General features: G+C 41.3%; 1 protein-coding gene across 1 annotated transcript in view; it reads left to right on the forward strand.

Annotated features, from left to right (window-relative positions):
• LOC131688858 (uncharacterized) overlaps positions 1 to 19,576 on the forward strand; it is a 708,198-nt gene that overhangs the window by 669,780 nt on the left and 18,842 nt on the right. The window contains exon 14 of the mRNA XM_058973432.1: positions 14,402 to 14,561. Coding sequence (XP_058829415.1) covers positions 14,402 to 14,561 — 160 coding nt within the window. The remainder of the gene's footprint in view (positions 1 to 14,401; positions 14,562 to 19,576) is intronic.

Consider the following 19,576-nt stretch of genomic DNA (forward strand, 5'->3'; position numbering starts at 1 on the left):
TTTTGATTGTTGATATTTTATGATGGGGCAACGCGATTAACTTTCGAAAAAAGCATTATTACACGAATTGATTGTTTTTTGTTGGGGAAAAATTCCAAATATCTCGCTATCGCATTTTGGAAGATTTTTGTTAAATTCATTTAGATTTAAAATGTAATAAAATTACAGTTTTGTATTTCAATTAGTATGAAATTCAAAACCATGTAAAGTTATTGTTAGAAAAACTTTTTTACTGATAAGTTCCTCATCATGCGATCACATTCAAAATGTTTCTTTTCTCTTTAGGTTTTTGTTGTCAAAATATTAAACGGCAAAAATAGGGTTTAATTTTGCAATTTAAGTATTTACCACAAACATTTGTTTTTGTGAAAATTTATGCAACATTTTTTTCAGTGTATATTTTTTTGTAAAGAAGTTTTCATTCCCAGTAACTCGTTCCCAGGTAGTTTTGCTGTTTAAAATACAGTAATAGAACAAAAAAATGGAAACTAATGAACGCAGAAACATCTACACCCTTTTACTGAATAAACTGAATCTTTTCCATCATAATTCTTCAGAAAATTTACTTAACTTTAACTGAACATTTGTCGTAGTTCGGCTTCGAATTACAGAACAAGTCAGTATTTATTTGTTGTTGTTATCAGGAATTTACCAAAAAGTTTACTGACTGAACGGTTTTTTTGACATTTAGTTTATATTTTAATTGCTGTGGAGTCGATAGGGAAATTATTTTACTGGGTGATTTACAAATTTTTACCGTACCCAGTAATGAAAACTAAGTGTGTTGATTGCCTTCAAAGGCAGTAATATTAGGTCATCTTTAAAGGAAGTAGAATATTTCTAGCAAAGTGATAGACTCATAACATCTATCAAATCAATATAACCGAAAAACGGTCAACATCCGTCCGTTTCCACAACGCGCATCGGTGGGTAAAAACCACCGTCCGTCTCCACTAGATGCATCGGTGACGGGGTAGTGCTGTGTTTTGTGTTGTTTTCCCAAAGTGCCCACCGACGAGTCACAAACACCCCCCAACCCAATGAGGGATCCCCCTCCCCCCGAACAGAGGAACAACACCCCCCTTTAAAGCGCACGCCTAAGTATCTAAACTCAGGTGATATAATCGATAAACAGACTCCGCTATTGAGAGCTATACCATCGGACGGTGAGTCCAATGCCCGACTGACTACAAACCCGTTCACGAGTTTGAAATCGGTACATGGCGTACTAGGATGTGATCCTTCAAAAGTGGTTACGGCCACTAATGAGGGCAGAGAAGCCTGATTTTAAGAACGACCTCGAAAAAGGCTTATTTTGCGCTGTGCTGCACATGAACGAGTTAATCGAGGATTAAAAAGTTAAGGTGGTCTCTCACCCCACGCTCAGCATCACCCATGGTGTGATCTACGACATCGACACCAAGGACATAGCCAATGACCAACTTCTCAAGAAGCTAAAATGCCAAGAAGATGCATCGGTCCGTAGGATCACCAAGTTTTACAGCGGAGTTTTAAGCAGTATCCCCCTAGCGGTGATATCGTTCCACGATTCAGTCCTTCCCGAATACATATATCTCAGTTTGGTACGCACCAGTGTCCGACTCTAGTGCCCTTCTCCTATGTTATGCTACCGTTGTAGCATATACAGGCACGGTACGAGGGTGTGCCCCAACAAGGAAACTTGCCTAAACTGCAGTCAGCAGCACCTATCCGACCGAGACAACCCATGTACGAACAGCTCAAAGTGCATAAATTGCACCGGCGAACACCCAACTTAACCAAAAAAGTGTCTCTATATATGGAGGAAGAGGCCATCATTAAATCTAAAGTCTCCAGTTCTATTCACGCAAAAACGCAGGGGATCCAGCTACGCCAAACAGACTCGAGACCGCACGGATTCGAGAGAAGACGAGAAAGACTGCACTATCGTCAAACTAAAAATGGAAATCATAAAACTAAAGGCAGAAAACGACCGGGACGTCGAGATACTACGTCTGAAAAATCACTTGACGGATGCAATCCGCAAACTCAAAATTTCCAAACAACAACTACGTGAAGTAATGAATGGAACGAACAGAACCAACTAACACACTGGAGCGAAGGGAGATCAAGAAAACGCCAACAAAGCCAGCACGAGCATCGCTACTCAGCGAGACCCCAGACTACGTGACGAACGTAAGCAACAAAAAAGCCGAAGCTGAGCATGCGATGGGGAAAAATCCAGAAGCCCGATAAAAAGCACCACAGATCCAACTCCACCAAAAACACAAAAGATAACCCGATCGAGCTCCCGCAACAATAGCCCTGCATTAATCAGAACTTGGAACATTTAGGACCACGAAGCACTACAAAACCCCGTGCCCCAAGTGTCCCTCGATATTTCCGAATAACTCTGAACCAACGACAGAATATTAATTGGGATGACAATAAACAACATAAACTTAGACTGTAATATAAAACGGAGCCTACCTGTGTCCGGGGAAGTTCCGGACACATCCAATGCACCCCCGGCGGCTGTCAACACAGGACCATTGGAAACCCCACAGGGAAGTATCATTAATACCCCAATTAGCATTCTTTTTTTATTTTGATTATAGAGGTTTTAATCTTAAGGTCATTCGCATCTTCGGGTTAGAAAAATGTCTTATGAAAAATTTCTAACCCTGTGTGCGGGGTCGGGACTCGAACCCAGGTGCGCTGCGTACAAGGAAATTGATTTACCAACTACCTAACTTTCTTATCGATTCACAAACACTCACCACAGATAAATCAGATAAAAAAACAGAAAATCCACCAACACAGCGACCTCAGATAAACAGTTCAACAACAGCGAGAACCAGTTCCTGTCTCCCGATCCCCTTGCACCCGGCGGGCTACCGGGAAGAATTCTCATCCGGAATGACTACAAGCACCTACAGACTACAGGTTCCTGGTTGCTCGGTACTATTTAAACCATCCAACAAGAGTACCACACCAACCAAACCAGACCTCAGTACCTCTGTCATCATCACCAACCATGACACCCCCATCCACGTGCCGGCCCTTACCGTGGGATCTTCCGCCATGTAGAGATGCGCCCCTCGGCGGCTGCTTGTGCGGGCGCGCTGGGCACCACCCGGGTAAAAACCAACACACTTAACCCCAAACGAAACCACCTACCGGAAAACTTTCGCTAACAGGTACAGCCAGCGGAAAGGTTTATAGCATGGAAGTACCTAGCAAACAGACCGCCAACAGCAGCAACTGCTAGCCCTGACCGGGGACGTTCCATGTAGCGATCTCCCCTGCCGGCTGCTGGTGCGGGAGACCCGGCCTCTCCTCGGATAAGCTCGCCATTTGGTACACTATGCCCGGAACCATCTGCTGCCCCTATATCTTCCACAGACATTCTCACAACAACGCCGTCAGAGATTTTTGGCTACCTCCACTCCTCTGCTCCGACGACAAAAGCAATAACACTGTCCATCCAGTGGAACACAAATGGCCTGCAATGATGCCTAGGTGAATTGCAAAGGTTCATTGTGAGGATGCAGCCCATCTTCTTGGCGCTGCAGGAGACGCACATCCGTGATAAGACGAACTCAGCATCATAGTTTGGAAACCGGATTCCTTAAGGGAGGCGGTCATAAATATATGCAATCAAAATATCGATACAAAACTACACTTATTTAGTAAAATTTAGGTAGCTGAATCCGAATTTCGCATTAGAAAATTGATTATATCCACCTAACAGTGTGATATAGCCTTTCTTATTACACTAATCATTGTTATAAATCAATTATTATTTTTGCGCTAGCATTTTTTCAGAGAATCAAATAGAACATATTACGATGAGCTTGTAAAAAAAATTCATGGTTTTTCATTGAAAATTCTAGAAACTGCACCTTTTTTGCTGGAACGCCAATAGTTTAATAACGTTTCTGGTAAGCATAATATCTCTAAACCAACTCACAGACCAATCAGCAATTTTGGAATGTTGTTCGAGACTATAATAGCAAGTTCACGACAAAATTTGAAATTAATTGTAATTTTTAAGTTGGTTAATAAGAATAAAAAGAGCTTACCCACCGCGAAAATAAAAATTCCCGCATAAATAGAAATACCCTCATTTGGGTACCAACTATTTCAAAAAAAGCAACAGCTCATGACTTTGACATTGACGAATTTATTGGCTGATTGTAACTCCGAATATCGCATTAATCGCAAAGGAATTTCTCAAAAAAAACGTGCTGGAGAATATGGTTGTGGCACGAAGCCATTTACCTCGTACATCAAATATTCCGTACCGACATGTGTTTCAAAAAGTAACGTACTATAAATTAATATAACTCAAATTGTAATGATCCGATCAGAAAGAAATTTTGGAAAAATAGGAATTATACTTCAAAACTCCAAGATCTGAAGAAATAATAGAACAATATAATTTTAAAATATGAAATCAATTTTTTCGTCTTGTATTATCTCGTCAAACATATACAACATCTTAAATTCTCTAGGCATTCTGGGCGCAGAGATGCGCAGCTGAACCCTTGTTTAAGTGAAGCTGAATAGCCTAATGATCATTTTCAAAAAGAATTGGCGAGGGATATCCAGGGAAAAAGTTAGTTCAAGCCAGGTTCAATATTTTTAGTTAAATTTTTCGAATACTTATTCAAATATACACATTTTTCTGCACTCCATATTCACCAAAATCCGATAATTACCGCTAAATACACAACTAATAGTAATGTTGTGTGATAAAAATATTGATATTGATAATTATAGTTCGACAAAAAATTTTATCGATATTAGTTAAATTATCGGTACATAACGAACCACCCTATGCATTCTTCTATATACTAAAAAACTCAGTTCATTATTGGTAAAATCAAGTTTGCAACAATAAAATATACATCCATAACCATATATTCGCGAAATAAAAACACGCTTTTGCCGAAACATATTTTGTTGTATTATTGGCCTATGGGGGGACCACTGTGCAGTGGGGATAAGATCTACCAGACGGTAGGTCTGACCACCAGAATCGATGTGCCATCCCGACCGATATCTCTGGATACGAACTAATTGCCGTCGCCAGGAGGATCGAATATCCAGTTCAGTGCACCGTTATGTCCCTTTATATCCCCGTCAGTACTTTGAATGTGGGCAACAAACTTAAGAAGCTCATTGAGCATGGGAGATGTGAACGGACTCGCGAACATGAAACATGAGAGGAAACAACATCGCCAAAGTATTCGAAAACAATGACGCCGTAGTTCTCAACGGTGGCAGTTCGACTTTTCTCCGCGGACAGATGGAATCCACCATCGACGTCTCAATCTGCTCGGGGGCGCTAGCAGAATCTTGAACAACCATGCATTAGTGACCACTTCCCAACCCAGGTTACGTACAATGATACACCACCTTCAACAAACCGCCGAAGACGCTGGTGGTTTTACGATCGGGCAGACAGGACCCGCTACGAGGAGACCGTCGACAATCTCATAGATCGGGAGGAGTTCTACACCCCGAACGAACTCCCCGGCACACGTCTCCATAAAAATTATAAAAATTGGTATATGGGGCTAAAAATTGAGGTTTTAACTAAATTTGGGTCACTGTATCCATTTCTGCCATCAGTTTTGAAATTCCATAATTCTTCTTTTCGACTTCTTGTATGTAAACCCATTTGAAGGCATTGGTTGCTAAAGGATTATATACACGTTAAAATAGTAGCCACTCACATCGGATAGCAGAAAAACTAGAAAAAAACACAAATTTTTCAGTAATACGCTGTTATTTAGGCAACAAATTTGTAAGAAGATTTATGAGCTACAGAGCGTCTCCACATGGGTATTTTGAAAAACATAGATATAAAAACTTCGGCGCAAAGATGTGCAAGCCTTTAAATTCTTACACTACACCAAATTTTGAGTCAGATTCATAATAAGTAACCCATGGGAGACCACCTCCTAGATTGTAAATCGTATAAAGATAAATTACTGATATGACATTGAATTTCTCAACTGTTTTTTCTTGATGCAGAACAAACGTAAATGATTTCTGTACAAAAAGCTTACATTCATTTTTCTTTTTAGAGAATTCAAAGCTACTCTAATCGGCCGTGTATTTCTTGAGATATCACCATTGGAAGCACGAAGGTACGAACAATTCTTATGAATTGAATTGAACAGAAATCCTCGACATCACTTGCTTCAACAACATGTTGCAAATTCATTTTTCATTCGATTATCGTAAAATTTTGAGATGATTTTACACAAGCTAAGAGAAAAATTAAATAGGGTGATGAGCCTATTTTCACCATACTAAGCAAGGTGCCTCACTAATTCGGTAATTTCTTGCCTTACAATCAATGGAATGCGTAAAAAATGACATCAACCGCTTTGCTTCGTTGTTAAAAACCAATATAATAACACAAATGCGTTGAAAATAGTAAAATTCTCGTGTTTGAGCACAATGAAAACTCGAATCGAGTGCCCCTATTGTTGCGCTACCATTTGACTCAATGCGTTGAACAAAGATGGCAGACACTGCTCTAACCAACGGCTTCAAATGGGTAGGGTGATAATAGAAACATGGCGCAAATAGGCTCATCACCCTAAATACAAAAGAATTACAAATCATTGATTTGTGGGGGTTTTTCACTGGTCGTGTCACTGTGCGGGCTAAAAATTAAATCAGGCTGCCGTTTCTTGCATTCCCAGGATAAGTGGGAACCCTCTGCGACAGGCGGTGCACTGGTGGTATGAAAGACTGTTTGCGCCTACTTCTAATCTATTGTCGTCAGAATAATAGGGTTTCACTGTACACATAGCATATGTGTACTGTATACCGTTTAGATTAGATTCATTTTGTGTAGTTGTAGTAAGCATAATTTACGCTTCTGTTGGCATTATTGCCAAGTCAGTATATGTTTCCGGGTCAGAAAAGGGTTTCCGGTTGAACCAATAGCGTTCGTCCAAAAGTGTATCAGGACTATATAAGTCCAGCTCACACCAGATCAGATACGTTTTCACGTTTTCACGTTCTTTACGTTTTATACGTTCTTTCCGTTTCTTTACGTTTATACTTTTTTAAGTTACTTTGTGAATACAGTTTAGTTAGTACAGTCATTCGTTATTCCGTTTCCGTTAGTCCGTCTATACACGTTACAATTTCGGTCGCTAACCGTCCTCCGTGTCTGATAGTTTGCTAGAATCCGCTCCAATAAACAGTAAAAGTGTAAACCAGAAAGTACCAGAGTTTTACTAGGCAGAAAAAGAATCTTCACCGACAAACCATACAGACGCTTTGATGTGCGAAAACATTTTGGTCCTTCGAGCCGGATCGTCGGTGTAAGATTTCGGAAATGTATTGGTTCCCCGCGATCGCGACGCGAAAGAAAAGAAGAAAAAATCGGTCAGTACAAAGCGATAAATCAGCCTTCATTGCCGTTCGTATTCGGTTGGCGAAAAGAAGCCAGTGTTGGCGACGCGCGTCACTATAAACTCTTCTGTGTGGTGTGGAAATCTGTCTCGGTGTGTTAGCTGCAGTAATCAGAAAAGCGGCGAAAAAACTATGTACGGTACACAGAAAAAACAGATCGGTGAAAAGTGACTCGAAAATGCCACCGTGAAAACTGCTGAAAAACAGAATGGCGACGCCGCCATTGCATTCCAAGTTGGTCGTAACCATGCGGCACGGAAATTGCAAGTGCCACAGTGGGAAAAATCAGTTAAATTATCAGTATATAAAGTTTCGTAATCAAATGTGCCCACCCGCAATTTATATCGTCTTGACCCGATCTACCGGGCGAAATTCAGTATAACAGAACAGCTATCTAAGACACGTCAAACGGTATCACTCAACGAATAACAACAGTAATCAGCCATCCTGCTCGACCGTGTGATTTGATCGGAATCGAGTGCATTTTGTACGTTTAAGACGGAGCCTTCGTTTAATCAGATTGGGCATGTCATCTACGGCATTTTGTAATTCGATGTTATTGTGAATTATGATTACTCGGTTGTGTGTTTCGTGCTGCCCACATCCGACACCTTGGACAAATTCCGGTACCAGAATACTGCGGTCAAAACAGTCGTGGAAAAACCGTAAGCAGTATAGAAATGCATATGCAGTTCTAAACAGAAATCGGTGTACCAGTAGTTAAAGTGCGAAGATTTTGGAACTTCAATTTACTGACCGTAAAAAGTCATTACCATAGACATATACAGATAACGTTTTCAATACATAAAAGTCAGAACGTTTAGTGAGAACATTTCATGAAGTCCTAGCAGGCCGATCTGTATAGGTCGGCAGCCCTACAAAAGTGGTATTCCGGATACGGTTCACTCTAACCAGAATGGATAAATAAGCGTTACTGCGGTTGCACAGCGCGTGCACATTGTTGTTGGGAAATCGTGCTAATTACATCGTCAGTAAACGGAGACTGTTGGAATAGTGCAGGCAGGGGAGCGGCCCTTCTGCTACGGCAACGAATTTCGGTCGTCGATTCGTTGCAGCTTCATGACATCCAGCCTGCTTACAATAAGTCAGGCGCTCCTATGGTATTAGGAGTTACATCAAGGTCCATTCAGCAGAATGGCAATGACATTACTGCGCTGCGCGCCAGTAAGTCATTCGGGCTTGTTCACATAACAAGCACAATCTTTTCCGGACATTCGCGGGAATGATTGCTCGGCTGTCTGCCCATCTTTGGGAGACAATTCTTCGCCGCATGCGAAGACGGATCAGGTAGCACCTTAATCCACGCACGGTGGATCAGGATTCTGTTCATTTCGTCGGCTACTCTGAAATACAGCGCACAAAGTCGTCATGAAGCATCAGTGAAAAGGCTCGCAGCAGCCAATTCAATCCAGCAGTGAGTCCATCCTATACAATGCAGCAAATCAGAATGGGTTTCACATTCGAACCAACTCAACAACACTGAAGTAGAAACAAATACAATCGGATCAAGGATCAGTTATTGTCGGAAGAAACAAGTACATCAGATGCTACCAATATCGAGTCATAAGGAAGAAAGTGTACCTGCAACTTTGTTAACGAACTTCGGTCTTCGGTTTGTTTGAACATCATTACAGTTCAGGTCGCTGGAAACCAAGCAAGGTCAATACCAGTTTAAACAACAGACTGGTCTAAGAAAAGAAGGTATGCAGACGGTACTACAGCGTTGGTGGTATTTGTCCTCACCCATCTCGGGTGCATTTTCACGGGTTGAATTTAGCGCAATTCAACCAGGTTCGGTGTCGAACTATTTCGGCTGTGAATGCCCCTGCAGTCCGTTGCACATGATGTGTACCGGAGCTGGACTGAGTTCCAGTAAATTGGAAATGCACCCCCAATACCGCCAACGTAAACATCGCATCAACAAGCTACTGTTGATGATTCCAACACAGAGGAAACGTTGGGATTGAGTTCGGGGATCGAGACCCGCCGGAGCTCTTTCGGAAGGTAATACAGCAACAGTCCAGTGAACACTTTCACTGGAGCCTTCGCGAAAATCATCGTAGTACAGCAACCAATCTAAGCACCATTGTATACAGCAACAAGTCTGGGGTTGAACCCCTTCTGATCTCTTCGTGGGCAATACCATTGGAACCTTCATGAAATCGTCGTAGCACAACAATATACCATCGAGCGCAGGAAAATCAGCAGAAATCGAATTACTCAGCAGATGGACAGCAAGGAGAAGAGGCAGATCAGGTATCAGTCCTACTTAGTTGGACAAGTTTCAGCACAGTCGTCGCAGCAGTCAACATCGCCGAGAGCGACCGCGGAGGCCACGAGGCCTCCGTTCCAGGGAAGTCCTTCTATTATAACTTTTTATTCTTTAAAAAGCACCCTTTCTTATATTCCAGCGAATATAACGTCATCAGCCAATCAGCTGGACAGGATAACCAGAACATCGAATACAAAGCCAGTCGGCGGCTCAGAGCCGCTGATTAGATGAATGAACCATCTTCCATCATTCAGTACGTCGTCAGCCAGTTGGCGGCATTAGCCCGTTAAATCATCGATACCAACGTCAGCCCGTCAGCAGCACAAGTACCTCATCAAGTTACCAATCCACCTAACACACCTGGAAATCAGAAACAATGTAATGCTACCACTCCACCCCTCCTCCTCGTCCACTCGATGGCCACGGGCCAGTCAACATTCAGCAGCAAGCACAACATAAGGTTCATGAAATTACAGCCACACACTACAAGTGGCTTCGAGGTGCCAGCAACAAAGCAACTGGGGATGGCGCGGTTCTGGTTGAAGTGACTGGAACTGCCATCCCAACATAAACCCAAGCTAAGTATTTTCAATCGGTACCAATACAACAGGAATTGATCCACTTTCCCATACAGGTACTGATGCAGATTACGACACATCAGGCTACAGGAGTAAACAGCAGAACTACGTAATCACTGTCGATTCAGTACATGGATCTTCACTGCGAGGGGTGGAGGTGGCCAACGGATGGAATCAACTGCGAATAGATTCTTGAATCATCAAATCATCCAAATCCGTCCAGTATGAAACTGAGCGGAGTTCAACATATAGCATGCGAGGTCGTCAGCTCGCTACCGTGTGGATACGACAGGCGTCACAGCTAACATCGGCAACGTGGTCCAATGATTACAGCGTCCAGCATATAACCATCACAATCATTAACCAACACAAGCAGACTACGAGTGGTGAGACCAGCGGAGTCGCTCGGGTTTTGTCTTATCGACGCCGGCTGCATAGCAATTGACGGAGTCGAATTCAAGTCTCCCGTCCTCGACGCCCATGGTACACCACTGAACATCGAGCATCAGATCGCAAGGCAGGCGGCATAATCAACATCTTCGAATTGATCTGTGATGACATCAACAATAACTACAGTGTACCACCTGGATAGAATTAGTGTCAGCAAGATAGATTCTTAGTTGCAAAGAAATCAGCATAAATAGTACAGGTTAGTATAGTTGAAAGGCAAGTCTTTCAAGGCGGGCGGTATGTTTGCGCCTACTTCTAATCTATTGTCGTCAGAATAATAGGGTTTCACTGTACACATAGCATATGTGCAATCTGTATACCGTTTAGATTAGATTCATCTTGTGTAGTTGTAGTAAGCATAATTTACGCTTCTGTTGGCAGTATTGCCAAGTCAGTATATGTTTCCGGGTCAGAAAAGGGTTTCCGGTTGAACCAATAGCGTTCGTCCAAAAGTGTATCAGGACTATATAAGCCCAGCTCACACCAGATCAGATACGTTTTCACGTTTTCACGTTCTTTACGTTTTATACGTTCTTTCCGTTTCGTTTATACTTTTTTAAGTTACTTTGTGAATACAGTTTAGTTAGTACAGTCATTCGTTATTCCGTTTCCGTTAGTCCGTCTATACACGTTACAATACAGTCCAAGTTCGGTCGCTAACCGTCCTCCGTGTCTGATAGTCTGCTAGAATCCGCTCCAATAAACAGTAAAAGTGTAAACCAGAAAGTACCAGAGTTTTACTAGGCAGAAAAAGAATCTTCACCGACAAACCATACAGACGCTTTGATGTGCGGACGACGCTCGCCAAAGCCATCGAGCGGATGACTTCTGAAAGGCCAGAAACGAGGCCAAGAAAGCCATAGAAGAGGCAAAAAATGCCAGCTGGACCAGATTCTTAGAAAGTTTTTCCCCAGACTCCTCGACATCAGAGCTCTAGCGGAGAATCAACGCCCTAGACGGAAAGCAGCGACATAGTGGCTACGCCATTACCGTCAACGGGTATACGACGCTCGATCCCACGGCTACCGGTAACAAGCTAGCCAGGCACTTCGCTTCCCTGTCTGCAGACGCCGCCCTCCCACCTGTGTTCCTACGCATCAAGCAAAGGACTGAGAGTAGCCCCGTTCGCTTCGGATCCGATTCATGGTAAGTGTACAACCGACCTTTCATCAGATGTGAACATTATGCGGCATTGGAATCGGTACACGGCAGGTCTGCCGGACTGGACGACGATGCCTATCTCCTACTGCAAAATTCTCCGCCGGTAGCCAAGCGGGCGATATTGGAAAGCATTAACCGCATTTGGAGTAATGAACCGATGCCCGCCTATGCGCAGGAAGCTCTAGAAATTCCTATCCCAAAGCGATGCCGGGGGAACAGAACACCGGATGACTTCCGCGTAATCAGCCTGCTCCTCTGCCTCGCTAAGACGATCGAGCGAATGATCAACAGACGGCTCATGCACATATTGGAGGAGCGTGAACTCTTGGATCAACGACAATTTGCGTTCCGACATGGAGCAGGATCAGGTGCCTATCTCGCCAGCTTTGGAGAGGTGGTGCGTCTATCCATAACTGACGGCCTGCACACCGATATCGCTATACTCGACATGGCGAAGGATTATAATACAGTGTGGCATCATAGAGTACTACAACAACTGGCCTGGCACGACCGCGGACCTAATCTGAACACAAGCTTGCCTATAGAGCTGAGGACCGGTGCTGTCAGAAGTGAGACCAGGGCCAAATATAACCGACTGATGGCTACCAAGTACAAGAATCACGTGCGGATTTTCATCACTGGCTCCAAGATTGGTGATGAGTTCGGAATAGGAGTGAGCGGAATAGGGGAAGGGCTCTCCTTCCGTCTACCGGCGCTATGCTCGGTATTCTCTCTCGAAGCGTCGGCTATCGCGCTTGTTTTGGTTTAGAAACCGGAAGACAGATCCATCGTTGTACTGTCTGACTCTCTGGCGGCCATATCCGCCCTTGAGAAAAAAATATATTTTTGCTCTATCTGATTGGAAATATGTACAACAAGTTTATAAGTAATTCTGTAGAATGTACAATCACTGAAAAAAGCTCAAATAATGGATATTGTAAAAGCAGTTATTATCTGCACCATTAGTGGTCCGTACAATTCCACCACATGCGAGCCAGACCAGTTTTCGTTCAAAGCTCTTCGTCTTTGACGATGGAAGTAAACTGTTTTCGTTCGATGGACGGCCCCTTCTGCATTGAACACTGGACTAAACACAGCACACACTGTGAGTATGGTGTACAAGGAGGAGAAATGCGCGCGTCATTTTGTTTCCATTCAATGGCCAACCTCTTTCGCTTCGAAAATAAAATGAACCGAGTACAAAACTGTGGGTCGTTTACGTGTGCGGCATCATTCGTGTGTTACATTCGTGCTTTCTACACCACACAAACGCTTGCTATGTCTGGACAAGGTAAAGTAGGAAAGGTGAAGAGAATGCCAAAATCTCGTGACAAGAGCTGAACAAATTGGTCTCCGGCGTGACAATTACCCAGAGTGGTACATTGCCTAAAATAAAAGAAACCAACTGAATGAAACATTTTTCAGAAAAAAATATCTTTGACAATGTAAAGTTCTGACTATGCAAGTTCTTAACTTATAATTCAATATCAATTCTTCAAAAGGGCTAATGCGATTTTTGTAAACAAACTTATTTCGCTCATTACTCCGCTGTCGAGTTAAATTTCATGAAAGATACACATGAATCAACATCTTTACCCTTGGTAGAACAAATTTTAAATGTCTTTAGCCCTATTCAAAAGTTGATATGGAATTGTAGTTATATTTTTATTGGATAATAAAGATCAAAATCTGCAACTTCATTTATGAAATGTATGATAGTAAGGTATGATAGAAAAAGGTAAACTTGAAGTAAATTAAGGTTGAACCGAGAACCTGACAAAAATCTAAAACAAAAAAGCAGTTTTTTTCCAAGTTTGTTAGATCTTAATGAAAATCAATCAGCAGCTCTGTAAAATATTCTACATAAGCCGATTGATTTTCATGACGAACTAACAAACGATGTGGAAAAAACTGCTTTTTTCGCTTTCGATTGTTGTCTGTCTGTTCAACCTTAACGCTACCGCGACGGAGACTAGTTCGAAGTGTAACACTTACATTTTGACAATATTGAAATGACACCCATTATATATAGTAAAGAAAGACATAAGCCCTACGCCAAGTGATTGTAAAAACCGTTTTCCACCAATGGGACAAAAACTTTGCAACATAAATTCATCCTATCATTTGCTCGCATGAAGAATTTCCAAATCTAGCTTTTCGAAGCGCAGATTATATTCCCATGAGCTCCAATTCCGTGCTATTGAACACATATTTTCAAGCATAATACATTGAACTTGACCATGAGTTACGCTACCGCGTGAGTAATAAATAAACTTTTTAAATTTAGCTCAGTCCCAAAGTCAGACACCTTGTGCCCAACGAACCTTTCCTCTGCCGGGAAAATCGAACGAAAAAGCAGCAGCGGCCTCGATCCCGAGCGGTGAACAATGGGGAATAGAGCAAACTTTTGCTTTTACATTCTACACGTCGTTTGTCAAACCAAGCTCTAACTTTTCAAAAATTTATCTTCTTTGTTTTTGGCATCCGAAAATAGGTTTACCTCGTGTTCCGGGGCGGTGGTAAGCACCAGGACGACTCAACCGGGCTCGGCATCAAGCCATCTGGTGCAAAATTCATTAGCCGTACTCACGGACGAACGTTCGCCAATGCCAGCAGCGTGACGACGTCGACCGCACAACTGGGCGGAAATGCGGGTAAGTCTCATGCCACGAAATGTGTTTGGGTGTGCGTGTGCCACTTTATATACGTATATGTGTAACGATATGCGATACCCGTACGCGTCCATACAATGGCTCCAGCAGTCGGGATAAATGGATTGAAAATGATCCGTAAGAGCAATCTAGTGTTAAATGGCTGGGTGTACATGAACAGTAGGTATCCAACCGGTGCCTCGAACACGATTGAATACAATACCAGCCCTGATGGTATTTCGTCAGGCGTCACGGGAAAAATATGCTAGGACGGTATCGTTTGCTAGGTTGAAGTTTTTTCAACCGTGTATCGTTGACAACTGCCTTTTAGGAAAAAATCGTTCGACGAGTGGCAAAAATGGGAACGATCAGAAAATATTTTGTTGGAAGTCGAGGTGGACGTTTTGGGAGTTTTACTGTGCAATTGAAAACCTATATTCATTCCTTAAATTTAGTCCCATACTATTAGCTGAACTTACCTGAAAATCTTGTGCATGAATTGTGAATGAATATTTTAATGCTCATCGCTACACATAATAAAAATAACTTCAAATCGAAGCAAAGCTATCAACGCTATGTCACAGAATGAATCATCGATAGAATATTGTTCAAACTTTTAAATGACATAGATTTGATTTAACAAAATGGTCCACGAAATGAAAACAAATTTGCTATTCCGTAGATCTATTGTCTCTCCATGAATTAAACTGTTACGACATTGGTGTACATAATTTCATGTCATTTTAAAAAAAACGGGTTGAAATACAATGAGGTGTACCCCAACGGACCATAAAAGTTCAATAATACAGAGTATGAACGCATTCCCAGCATCTGTAAAACCGTATCAATCTTTATTCGTCTCTTGCTCAAAAAAGACACACATGAAATTTAAAAAAACTACAAAGGCCAGTCCAATGGGGTTGCACAAACTGTTAACGTAGAACACACTTCTTATTATAGAATATTTTAACTATAATATTAATAGTTTAATTTGTTAGTATATTTTGATGTAAAATAATCTCAATATTGCACGTTTACTCTCTTGATACACCCGATCGGGTTCTCCAAAAGACGAATTTCGCGCCAACTCGAACAATTGTTGGCAGCGCCCTCTCAGATTTTAATGAAACTTTCTGTACATGAAGACTGTCACAAAAAGCCACCTTGCATATATTGTTTTTCCAAAAATGATCTAGACTGTCTTTTGAAAAGGTCCAAACTTTTATATCAATTTTTTTTTCAAATGGCTATAGTCTAAAAATGACAAATCCTACAAAAAAATCTTGTAGAAGTGGTTTTCACAAAATTAGTCAAATTTTCGAATAAAAATGTTGAAAAAATTCTTCATTGACTCCTACACTGAAAAAAATCGATTTTAAAAATTTAAAATCGATTTACAAAACAAACCATTTTAATTTGGATAAAATTTTGTTCCAAGATAGATAATTATGTTCCCTACCTACCGTCAAAAATTCATGTTGGGCACTTTTGAGGAAAAAAAGTTATTTGAAAAAAATTGAAATTGTGTTTCCAATACGGAGATTATCGAACACTCAGGGTAAAGAGAGGCGGCACTTTGGTAAAATATTTGAGAATTGAAACCTTTTTTGAATGCGCCTAGTAAAAATGTTTTCCACTTCACTCCAGTTTCTTTCTGACCATATTTGCAATTTGCGTACTGAAATAAATCATAATTTAGGATTTAACCCAAATTGCTCTCCAGGAAGAAACAGTCCATGAAACAGAAAATGCAAACTTATTCTTTGAAATGATTTTGGTGGCCCTGAAAAGGGCCTTTTTTATAATGATACAAGTGAGTTCTACCTTTTCAACTTCCAAATCCATACAAAATGCGTCCCTGCCGTTTCAGAGTATAGACGACATTCATTGCGGTTTTGCGCTTGGCGTGTTCAGTGTAGGTCACGGCATCTCGGGTGACATTTTCCTGTACACGATCAGCATTCGAAGATTAAATCGGAGATGCATTTTACACCACCACGACGAGCCAGACGCCAAATTGCGGATTTGGTGATTCCCTAGATTTTATCACGAAGAACCTTGCGATGACGCTTGGTACGGGAACGCAAACATGATACCGCTCTTAGTACCGTCCGGACGAGCATGTTGCTCGTGTGGTAAGCGAGGACCCACTGATAGAAAACAAGCTCGCGTGACCTGTATATAAAACATTCCCGTATGTAATGAAACGCTTACATGCTCCTTTTTGACGACTCTGCGTGGGATATGCTGGCAAATTGCGCATTTTCTTCGCTGTTTTCGAAGGATTTTATGAAAATCCTTGTTTCGGTTTATTTATAGTAGTCGCAGTAATTCCGAAATTTAATACGAAATACGTGCACAAATTTCCGATCAGATAGTGCAAAAATATTGCGATTTCGTCCAGTAGAACGGAAGATATTCGCATTTCAAACCTGGGAAAATTTCTCAACTGAAATTTTTGAAACGGAACCCCATATTGAAACGTTAGAAGTATTCTACTTCAAAACTTTACCTTGTTCAAACTGAATTTTTTTCTTCAGTGTATTTTTATCGAAAACTAAACCAATGAAGGTCATGATCATGTCAGAATCCATTTCCCCAGCTGCTAGTTGCCTAATACAGGCAAAAAGTATCAGTAACAAATTTGGTATATAATCATAACAAACTTGAATGAAGACTGGAAGATTGGAAGATCGGAAGACTGGAAGATTGGAAGACTAAAAGACTGGAAGACAAGAAGTCTTGAAGACTGCAGTTCTCAAAACTGATAAATTTTATGAAACAATTGACAAACTTTTCTAAAATTTATTTTATGTCTGATGGAGCAGCAGCACAATACAAAAATAAGAAAAACTTTTCAAGCTTGTGTAGATTCCAGTCAAAGTATGAGTTAAGGTTGGAGAGAGAATGGGCCAAAATCGAAAACGAAAAAAGCAGTTTTTTTCCACACCGAATGTTAGATCTTCATAAAGATCAAATCAAACCAGTCGCTAGGATACGTTTGCAACATTTGAGAAAAGTCGGTTACGACTGTTTTGCATTTTTAGTCATATGGTATGGTTACCCTAGCCTACGGTCAAATCCATTAGTGGTAATTAATGTAGTATATATGTTCGAGTTAAATATTTGCTTCTAAAACTAGACTAGACTTGCATTCCCATTAAAAGAGAAATGGTTCCGAATTATTTCGTGAGAAATAAAACATTTTGCTATGTAAACACCGATTGAGGTTCGTGTATTGCGTGAAAAAAAACAAACGAAACTGTTTTGGTTTTACTTTGCATCTGTGGTTGTAAATGAGCTGCCAGAATTCTCAATAATAAATTTCAATCAGCATTCGAACGATAAAATATTTGTTATAAACCAGAGTCGGTAAATTCCCGGTAAAATTTAGACACATAATTAAAATCCAACTAGGAGCAGAAATCCTCCCACGAATTTGGTGAGCAAACACAGTCACTTGTCTGTCTGTGATATCGTATTGCTCGGATAAAATATTTATATTTGACAGTTTATCTTCCTAATACAAGCAAGGTTCTGCAGTATTTACCTTCTTCTCGTTACCCTTCACTGAAACATAAATCTAGTCATCACCCGACAAATGGGAAATCCGAGCTCGAGTTTCTGCTGCACACAGATTGCTCTCGGTGTACTTAGCTGCTTTTCCAACAAGCATAAGCATAGCGAAACAGTATCGTCGCAAAATAGCTGCATATAAATAAACTGTAGGACGTCGTTGCACCAGACCGCAACCACAACAGGTAGATGAGTGCAAATGGGGTGATTTCACATTAAGATAATTTTACATTTGCGCTGAAGTGTGAATGTTAACCTTTATGCGATATAACAATGAACATCTTTTCTTCGGCGAATGGAAAATAGCGAAAAACAATGAATATTGTTTTTCGCTATTGGTTTTTCCATGTTAAATCCCATGCAACCTTTGGACGCAATTCGCAAACCCGGGAAACAGCTAGCTGCTACCAAATTATGCACAACCATTTAGGACCACGACGGGAACTCAAAAAGTTCTGTGCCCGCAAGATTAAATTATTTTAATTTTTTCCCATGCAACTGCCAGATGTTTTGTTTTGACGTCTGTGTTAGTTACAAACCACAACGTTTTGGCATTTAAAAAAATCCATTAAAATAATAAATCTCGGAAATCGCAAAAACTCCCATACATGAGGCAGCCTGTCCCGGGTAGAGTCGACAACAGGGACCACCTAAGTCACTCAATCATATACCTGAAGCTATAAATGAAGATACCGCGAGTTCGTTTGAATCATTCGATGCTCGCATGCCAAATGAACAACATCATGACTATATTGAGTACGAAAATGCGATGGCACAGTGTCCATTATGACGCACAAGGGTCGTAACATCCGAAATCGAAATCATACTTGTGTTACAATTCCCGAAATAGGTACTGCGTTACAAAGTCCAAGATCTTATGACGCGCCCTTGTATTACGATATTATGATGCAAAGGTATAGCATCATAATCTCCAGGACTATATGATGCACTCATATTTTCGCATATTTTGACGCACAGGCACACGTTATAACGTCCCAGGTCATAAGGTTTCCCGAGGGGGCGTGTTATAACGTCTGGAACGTTATGACGCACAAGGGGTGCACTATAGAATCCAATAATGAGTGTTTGTCATGACGCACAGATACTGCGCCATAATATCTTAGGCCATAGAGTCCCAAAGCAGGGCGTATCATAATGTCATAAAATCCGAAAGCAGGAATGTGTTATAAGATTCGAAGTCAGTAGCCTTGCATTATAATGTCTGAGATCTTATGACGCACACTGATATTGGGATATTACGACGCAGTGGAATCTTATCATAAAGTCCGGTAGAATATGAGGCACTCATTGTTTCAGATATTTTGACGCGCAGGTAATGCGTTCGGACGTCCCACGTCATACAGGGTTGGGACATTATGGCGGAGTTCTTATGCGTTATAATATCCGAAACTTTAAGTGCATCACAGTATCCCCGAAGACGA

This window comes from Topomyia yanbarensis, chromosome 3, assembly GCF_030247195.1.
Source record: "Topomyia yanbarensis strain Yona2022 chromosome 3, ASM3024719v1, whole genome shotgun sequence".
Classification (NCBI taxonomy): domain Eukaryota; kingdom Metazoa; phylum Arthropoda; class Insecta; order Diptera; family Culicidae; genus Topomyia; species Topomyia yanbarensis.